The sequence below is a fragment of the Pygocentrus nattereri genome, chromosome 12 (genome assembly GCF_015220715.1).
Source record: "Pygocentrus nattereri isolate fPygNat1 chromosome 12, fPygNat1.pri, whole genome shotgun sequence".
NCBI classification, from domain to species: domain Eukaryota; kingdom Metazoa; phylum Chordata; class Actinopteri; order Characiformes; family Serrasalmidae; genus Pygocentrus; species Pygocentrus nattereri.
The window spans coordinates 40,554,314-40,563,175 of NC_051222.1; the positions used below are offsets into that span (position 1 = coordinate 40,554,314).

At 46.5% G+C, this 8,862-nt stretch overlaps 1 protein-coding gene across 2 annotated transcripts in view; it reads left to right on the forward strand.

Moving 5' to 3' along the window:
* The first annotated feature begins 1,334 nt into the window (after positions 1-1,334).
* Positions 1,335-8,862, forward strand: part of txndc11 (thioredoxin domain containing 11) — a 15,145-nt gene continuing 7,617 nt past the window's right edge. Inside the window, exons 1-5 of one of the 2 annotated variants that reach the window (XM_017725058.2) lie at positions 1,335-1,485; positions 5,120-5,336; positions 5,434-5,531; positions 5,707-5,836; positions 8,317-8,410. In XM_017725058.2, coding sequence (XP_017580547.1) covers positions 1,400-1,485; positions 5,120-5,336; positions 5,434-5,531; positions 5,707-5,836; positions 8,317-8,410 — 625 coding nt within the window. In that variant the 5' untranslated portion in view covers positions 1,335-1,399. The remainder of the gene's footprint in view (positions 1,486-5,119; positions 5,337-5,433; positions 5,532-5,706; positions 5,837-8,316; positions 8,411-8,862) is intronic. The other variant, XM_037543729.1, reaches the window with a different exon arrangement.

Genomic DNA, 8,862 nt, shown 5'->3' on the forward strand with positions numbered 1-8,862 from the left:
GAGCGGGAGATTGACAGGCGGATTGGTGCTGGGTCAGCAGTGATGCGGGCTCTTTACCGGTCTGTTGTGGTAAAGAAAGAGCTGAGCCATAAGGCAAGGCTCTCGATTTACCGGTCGATCTACGTTCCCACCCATCTCAGGCTGTGTTTACTGATTTATTAGTGATCAGTAGTTTATTGATCTCTGGCTGTGTTTACTGATTTATTAGTGATCAGTAGTTAATTGATCTCTGGCTGTGTTTACTGATTTATTAGTGATCAGTAGTTTATTGATCTCTGGCTGTGTTTATTGATTTATTAGTGATAAGTAGTGATGAGTAATAAACATTAGTATTGATGTTTTTGTGGTTATTTTCTGCCTGTCGCTTTAATTTCAGAGCGAGCTTTTCTCCCGGCGGAGATTTTAGCCAATCAGAGAGAAGAACGTTTTCCTGTGTGTGTGTACGTCACGCGGTGGGCAGGGCTGTAGCACTACGGCGGTAAGGGATCCGGCAGCGGTGTAAATACCCCGGTCAGCTCTCAGGGGAAATTTACAATTCTCTCCTATTTTATCTTTTGATTCACTTTTATTTTTGGTGTTGTTAATTAACGCTGGACTGACCGGTCGCTGTGTTCCCGCTGCTGCGTGTTTGCACGCGCTGACATCAGAGAGTTTTATTTAACTCCGTGTTGACGGTAGAAGAGACGCTTGCTGACGGTCCCTTACTGAAGCGCGCTTCCTCGCCGTGTTTACAGCGCTTATTCGCGGTTACAGCGCAGAAACGGGGGGTTAAAGAGGGACTGGCTTTAATTTGAATCCTCAGGTTTTAATCTGAACATTAAAAGTGTCATTTGAAGCGGAAACGTTTGATTTTGAGCGCCGAGCAGCACAATCTGCCGTTCAGATCAGAGCGAGTCAGCCTGCAGGGCTGAGGGATGATCTGTAAGGTTCACATCAGCGCAGAAAACGGAGGAGCAGGAAAAAGACTACATTGTGCTTTTTGTTTAGATGTATTTTTTTTAATCTATTTTGATGGTTGTGTTTTTTAAATGATTAAAATATGGTCTTATGTATTTATTAATATGAATGTATTAATTTATTAACTATGAATTATTTGTTCCGAGAACTCAAACATAATTATCACTTAAATGTGTCCGATGTATAATGAGAGTTAAAGGCGTTGGGTGTATAATGAGAGTTAAATGTATACAGTGCGCGTGTTTCCGGTGTGTAGTAGTTTATAGACAGTCCCTCCGCCTGGCCCCGCCCCTCCCGCGCCACTCCGGAAGAGCTCGCGTTGTGTGTGTGTGTGTGAGTGTGTGTGTGTACAGTGTGTGTACTGTAGAGTGTGTAGAGCGTGTGTAGTGCTCTCTCTGTGTGTGTGTGTGTGTGTGTGTGTGTGTGTGTGTGTGTGTGTGTGATGGTGCGGGGCCGCATGGCCGCGGTGATGTGCGGCGCGGTGCTGCTGGGTCTCGCGCTGCTGCTGGCGCTCACGCTCAACTGCAGGTACGATCACCTTGTGTGTGTGTGTGTGTGTGTGTGTGTGTGTGTGTGTGTGTGTGTGTGTGTGTGTGTGATAAACAGTACTTAACGCTTGTAGATGGTCATTCATCAATGCCGGTGGCGATGACGTGTCCCAGGTGAGGAGGCTCGCGCTCTGACAGCCGTCAGACTGTATTAGAACAGTCCAGTTACAGAGCAGTTCGGTCCAGTTACAGCACGGCTCGGTCCAGTTACAGCACGGCTCGGTCCAGTTACAGCACAGTTCAGTTCAGTTACAGCGCGGTTCAGTTACAGTACAGTTCAGTTCAGTTACAGCACAGTTCAGTTACAGCACAGTTCGGTTCAGTTACAGCACAGTTCGGTTCAGTTACAGCACAGTTTGGTTCAGTTACAGCGCGGTTCAGTTCAGTTACAGCACAGTTCAGTTACAGCACAGTTCGGTTCAGTTACAGCACAGTTCGGTCCAGTTACAGCACAGTTCGGTCCAGTTACAGCACAGTTCAGTTCAGTTACAGCGCGGTTCAGTTACAGCACAGTTCAGTTCAGTTACAGCGCGGTCCAGTTACAGCACGGTCCAGTTACAGCACAGTTCAGTTCAGTTACAGCGCGGTTCAGTTACAGCACAGTTCAGTTCAGTTACAGCGCGGTCCAGTTACAGCACAGTTCAGTTACAGCACAGTTCAGTTCAGTTACAGCGCGGTTCAGTTACAGCACAGTTCAGTTACAGCACAGTTCAGTTCAGTTACAGCACAGTTCAGTTACAGCACAGTTTGGTTCAGTTACAGCACAGTTTGGTTCAGTTACAGCACAGTTTGGTTCAGTTACAGCGCGGTTCAGTTCAGTTACAGCACAGTTCAGTTACAGCACAGTTCGGTTCAGTTACAGCACAGTTCAGTTCAGTTACAGCGCGGTTCAGTTACAGCACAGTTCAGTTACAGCACAGTTCAGTTACAGCACAGTTCAGTTACAGCACAGTTCGGTCCAGTTACAGCACAGTTCAGTTACAGCACAGTTCGGTCCAGTTACAGCACAGTTCAGTTACAGCACAGTTCGGTTCAGTTACAGCACAGTTCAGTTACAGCACAGTTCGGTTCAGTTACAGCACGGTTCGGTTCAGTTACAGCGCGGTTCAGTTCAGTTACAGCACAGTTCAGTTACAGCACAGTTCGGTCCAGTTACAGCACAGTTCGGTTCAGTTACAGCACAGTTCGGTCCAGTTACAGCACAGTTCAGTTACAGCACAGTTCAGTTACAGCACAGTTCAGTTACAGCACAGTTCAGTTACAGCACAGTTCGGTTCAGTTACAGCACAGTTTGGTTCAGTTACAGCGCGGTTCAGTTCAGTTACAGCACAGTTCAGTTACAGCACAGTTCGGTTCAGTTACAGCACAGTTCGGTCCAGTTACAGCACAGTTCGGTCCAGTTACAGCACAGTTCAGTTCAGTTACAGCGCGGTTCAGTTACAGCACAGTTCAGTTCAGTTACAGCGCGGTCCAGTTACAGCACGGTCCAGTTACAGCACAGTTCAGTTCAGTTACAGCGCGGTTCAGTTACAGCACAGTTCAGTTCAGTTACAGCGCGGTCCAGTTACAGCACAGTTCAGTTACAGCACAGTTCAGTTCAGTTACAGCGCGGTTCAGTTACAGCACAGTTCAGTTACAGCACAGTTCAGTTCAGTTACAGCACAGTTCAGTTACAGCACAGTTTGGTTCAGTTACAGCACAGTTTGGTTCAGTTACAGCACAGTTTGGTTCAGTTACAGCGCGGTTCAGTTCAGTTACAGCACAGTTCAGTTACAGCACAGTTCGGTTCAGTTACAGCACAGTTCAGTTCAGTTACAGCGCGGTTCAGTTACAGCACAGTTCAGTTACAGCACAGTTCAGTTACAGCACAGTTCAGTTACAGCACAGTTCGGTCCAGTTACAGCACAGTTCAGTTACAGCACAGTTCGGTCCAGTTACAGCACAGTTCAGTTACAGCACAGTTCGGTTCAGTTACAGCACAGTTCAGTTACAGCACAGTTCGGTTCAGTTACAGCACGGTTCGGTTCAGTTACAGCGCGGTTCAGTTCAGTTACAGCACAGTTCAGTTACAGCACAGTTCGGTCCAGTTACAGCACAGTTCGGTTCAGTTACAGCACAGTTCGGTCCAGTTACAGCACAGTTCAGTTACAGCACAGTTCGGTCCAGTTACAGCACAGTTCGGTTCAGTTACAGCACAGTTCGGTCCAGTTACAGCACAGTTCGGTTCAGTTACAGCGCGGTTCAGTTACAGCGCGGTTCAGTTCACTTAAGCGCAGTTCAATTACGGCACTGTTCGGTTCAGTTAGAGATAAGAGAACATAAGATAAGATAAGGCTTTATTGTCATTCGCATCACAAGTGGTACATGAGGTGGAACGAAACATTGTACTCACGGTCCAGTCAACTCCCAAAGTCGCCCATGGTTTCAAAGTTTGGTAATGCTGGCGCAACTTGACCTTCCTCATTATGCTGGTCGGCTAGCGTAGTCATGCTGGTCATGGTGGTCATGCTAATGGTCTTGCTTGGTGAAGCTGGTCATGGTTGATTGTGTGACCGAGCTGCTTGACCAGCTAAACCGTCACTGCTCAGCCAGCTCAGCCAGCTCAGCTAGTCTAACCAGCGCAACCAGCCTGAGCCGTTTCAGCAGCTTCACTGAAGAGAAACTCGCAAGCTCTTTACAGCGGTGGTGATGGGAACCAGGCGTCGCCATGACTACAACACAGATATAGACACTTTATTTACCATCCATAACCACCAGAGAACCTACACGAGTCTTCTGAGCTTATCTGGAATGTTGATGATGGAAAACAGTGGAAAATCTGGAATAATGAGTTTTCTTTGGGGACTATTTTGCCGCACAGCGCCCTGCATGTCTCCCTCCACCATGAATGGAGTTGAAGTTCTCTAAACTCTCATAAAACAGCGTCTCAGTCATCAGGCAGTGAATTCAGAACCAGTTCATGTAGGAACTTTCTGTAGGAGCTTTTAGAGGGACGTCTGGTTCCCATCACCACCACTGTGAGGAGCTTTTAGAGGGACGTCTGGTTCCCATCACCACCACTGTGAACTGTTCTGAATAAACAGAGAATCATTTACAGCCACAATAATTCTCTCTCTCTCTCTCTGTCTCTCTCTCTCTCTCTCTGTCTGTCTCTCTCTGTATGTCTGTCTGACTGTATGTCTCTCTGTCTGTCTCTCTCTCTCTGTCTGTCTCTCTGTCTCTCTCTCTCTCTGTCTGTCTCTCTCTCTCTCTCTGTCTGTCTCTCTCTCTGTCTCTCTCTCTCTGTCTGTCTCTCTCTGTATGTCTGTCTGACTGTATGTCTCTCTGTCTGTCTCTCTCTCTCTGTCTGTCTCTCTGTCTCTCTCTCTCTCTGTCTGTCTCTCTCTCTCTCTCTGTCTGTCTCTCTCTCTGTCTCTCTCTATCTGTCTGTCTCTCTGTCTGTCTCTCTGTCGGTCTCTCTCTCTCTCTTTGTCGGTCTGTCTCTCTGTCTCTCTCTGTCTCTGTCTGTCTGTCTCTCTCTCTCTGTCTCTCTCTCTCTGTCTGTCTGTCTGTCTCTCTCTCTTTCTCTCTCTCTCTGTCTCTCTCTCTGTCTCTCTCTCTCCCTCTCTCTCCAGCCGAGCGAAGGATGTAGTGGCTGTAGCTCGTCCCCCGGTGCGGTTCTTCTCCTCGAAGGTTCCGGTGGTTGACCTGTTCCAGGGTCAGCAGGATCAGGCCGAGCGGTTGAGGGAGGGGGCCGATGTATGTGTGCTGGTTTATTACGCCCCCTGGTGTGCGCACTCCATCAGCGCACGGGAGCAGGTCCAGCAGGTGGCGCTGCGCATGGCCGTCGAGGTACTCCGTCACAGTAGAACCTCAAGAACATGTTCTTTAACAATGCGTTTCCTGTTTGGTCACCTGTTCGTTAGTGATGCGTTTCCTGTTCCTGCAGGTTCAGTTCATAGCGGTGAACTGCTGGTGGAATCAGGGAAAGTGCCGGAAGCAGAAGAACTTCTTCCAGTACCCCGTTATTCACCTGTTCTACAGGAGGTGAGAGGCGCCGTGCAGGTCCTTCAGGCCTCTGCGCTCATTCTGTAGTTGCCCTGGCGCCCATATAAGGACGTGTGGGTCTGAGCTGTTTATCTGTGCGGGGAAGATGGTGGAGCGCTGTGCCTCACTGTGGGACGCTCTGAATGCGGGTGCCTTTCTCCCTGTGTGTCTGCAGGTTCGGTCCTATAGAGTATAAGGGTCCTCTCGTCGCTGAGTACTTGGAGAGTTTCATCCGGAGGGTCTCCACACCCCTCACATACCTGCCCACCCGCACCGCTCTTAACACCTTCTTATCCCACCACGAGGTACCACCTGCACCCCACTCCTCACCAGAGGAGTCCCGTTTTTTTTATTTATTTATTTTTTAAAAAATTTTCAAAGAGTCCGTCTTATTCCCGCGTCCCATGATGCTTTGAGTGAGTTGTGGACGGAACGTTTGGAGAATCAGAGAATATGTTAAACATATAGAACCTACACATTTATATAAGACTCTGTGTGCATTTAAGATCCGAGGAGATTAAAACTAGTTAGGGTAGTAGTTTAGGTGGTACAGGGCGGTCCAGCAGTGGCGTACCGTCGGCGGCGTGCTGACCGAAGTGTGCCGGCCGCCTGGGGAAGGACCAGCCTGTTGTCTGGTGGTGTTTATCAGAGTGTCGCTGTGTTTTTATCAGCCCAGCTGAGTTTCTCTGCTGAGCGGCGGTTTCTGAGCCGGAGGTCCAGGTTTCATAAGCGCGTCTGTGTTTCTGATGTGGTTAAACACGCCGCTGTGTGGAAACGGCTCTCAGTTCTCCGCTGGAGTTCAGTCTTCAGGGATGGTTGTTGATGCAGATCCTTCACCTGCTGTTACCTGCGTGTATAGATCGATATGCACTGGTGCTTATAGTCTCTGTTTCCACCAATATAACAGTAAAAACATCAGAGTATGAGAAAAACTCATATTCTCTAAACTCGTTTATCTGTATGTGTGCTTCTCTGTGTTGAGTTGAGTATAGTGAAGGTTCCAGATGTATCTAAACATGCTGACTGTGATCTCACACACAATGGACTTCAGTGTATTCATACCCACAGCTCTCGCTTCTGTCCTGCTAAAGGACCATTAGATCAGATTTAACATGAAGAGCCTGGAACACAAACTAATTTCTAAAGAAATCAGACAGTGAAGAGCATCAGACAGGATTCTGGAGATGTTCCCCACTTTCAGATGGAGCTGATAAACTCATTTCTAAACGACTCAGACAGTGAAGAGCATCAGACAGGATTCTGGAGATGTTCCCCACTTTCAGATGGAGCTGATAAACTCATTTCTAAACGACTCAGACAGTGAAGAGCATCAGACAGGATTCTGGAGATGTTCCCCACTTTCAGATGGAGCTGATAAACTCATTTCTAAACGACTCAGACAGTGAAGAGCATCAGACAGGATTCTGGAGATGTTCCTCCACTGTCAGATGGAGCTGATAAACTCATTTCTAAAGGAATCAGACAGTGAAGAGCATCAGACAGGGTTCTGGAGATGTTCCTACACTTTCAGATGGAGCTGATAAGCTCATTTCTAAAGGAATCAGACAGTGAAAAGCATCAGACAGGATTCTGGAGATGTTCCCCACTTTCAGATGGAGCTGATAAACTCATTTCTAAACGACTCAGACAGTGAAGAGCATCAGACAGGATTCTGGAGATGTTCCTCCACTGTCAGATGGAGCTGATAAACTCATTTCTAAAGGAATCAGACAGTGAAGAGCATCAGACAGGGTTCTGGAGATGTTCCTACACTTTCAGATGGAGCTGATAAACTCATTTCTAAAGGAATCAGACAGTGAAGAGCATCAGACAGGATTCTGGAGATGTTCCTCCACTGTCAGATGGAGCTGATAAGCATTCACAGTTATTTCATATTTCACCGCATATATTCTGTTAATGTGGTGAAATCCTCTGGAACACATTCGTGTTCGAACATATTTCTAATATAAAAACACGTGTGTGTATATTTTCTTCTTATAGGAACATTAAGGTTGAAATAACTCACGTGGAACGTATCCAGAACGTTTCTGATGAGATTGTTGAGGAAAATAAGAACCAATAAAATGAAGAATTCTGGGTAGCTCCACACGCAGCACGACGGCGTTTCTGTTATTTAGGACGTCTCTAATGAACAGTCAGTGCCTGCCAATCTGATCAGTGAAGCTTTGACTGTGTTAAATCACAGCAGTCCCACTTTATATTAAGCATGTCTAACAACTGTGTAGTTACACATCAATAACATATGTAACAACACTGTAGCTCCCAATGATTGAAGCCAGGTTGCAGATGGATCACAGCAGTACCGCCTGTTTAGTTACATTATTACACTACAGGTCAAGGGTTTTTATAATATAGCATTTATTGTTTACATAATTATTGCTTAATAACTGTGTTGTAACAAGGTAACCTAACCACAGCACATTAATTACCATTCTATAAGTATGTTGTACCCATGTAAAACTCGTTGATGCTCACGTGTAATTCTATGTGTGCTTCTGTGATCCGTCTATAACGCTGACTAAATCATTAGTAATTACATTAGTGTTGCATATGTTGTTCACATGTAACTACACAGTTATTAGAGACGCTTAATATAAAGAGGGACTGTTATAGCAGCCGATATGATCGTTTATCGGAATTTTAGCTCCTTAAAATCGGTATCAGTGAGGAGACGGTCATATCGGTCGCACCGTTCTGTCGTTATGGTCGTTATTGTTAACGTGTTTTCGCGTCTCTGTCTCCTGTTTTGTTTCCTCTCGTGCAGCAGGGCGTCGTCGGCTTCTTCGAGTTTAATTCGTCTCCTCAGCCTCCCGGTTACATCACCTTCCTCACCTCCGCCCTGCACGCGCTCAGAAGAGGTAAAACACCCACATGCAGTCATACACACACGGACAGCTGCGTCCAGCCCAGATACGCATTATTATAATCACGATTCACCTACAGTGACACAGTCAGGGAGCATGCAGTAAAGCAGTGAATCGAGTCTGCAAGACCAATTCAGTTACCATTCTTTAGGAAACGATTCAGTGAATCATGAATTCTCAGACTTCTCCAGGACTTGATTTCGTTAGACTTGATTCAGTAATTCAGTTAAATGAGCGAATCGCTGAATCTCAAACCTCACCATGATTTGGTTCCAAGAGAGTCAATTACAGTTCTTTAGAAAATGATTCGGTGCGTCATGAAGGCTCAGAGTTCATCACCAGTTGATTCAGTTAAATTTGCCCGTTTTGCAAAGGATTCAGAACGAGTTTTCACTAATACGTGTGACAGAGGTTAGATGCTTCAACACTGATGACACACATTCACC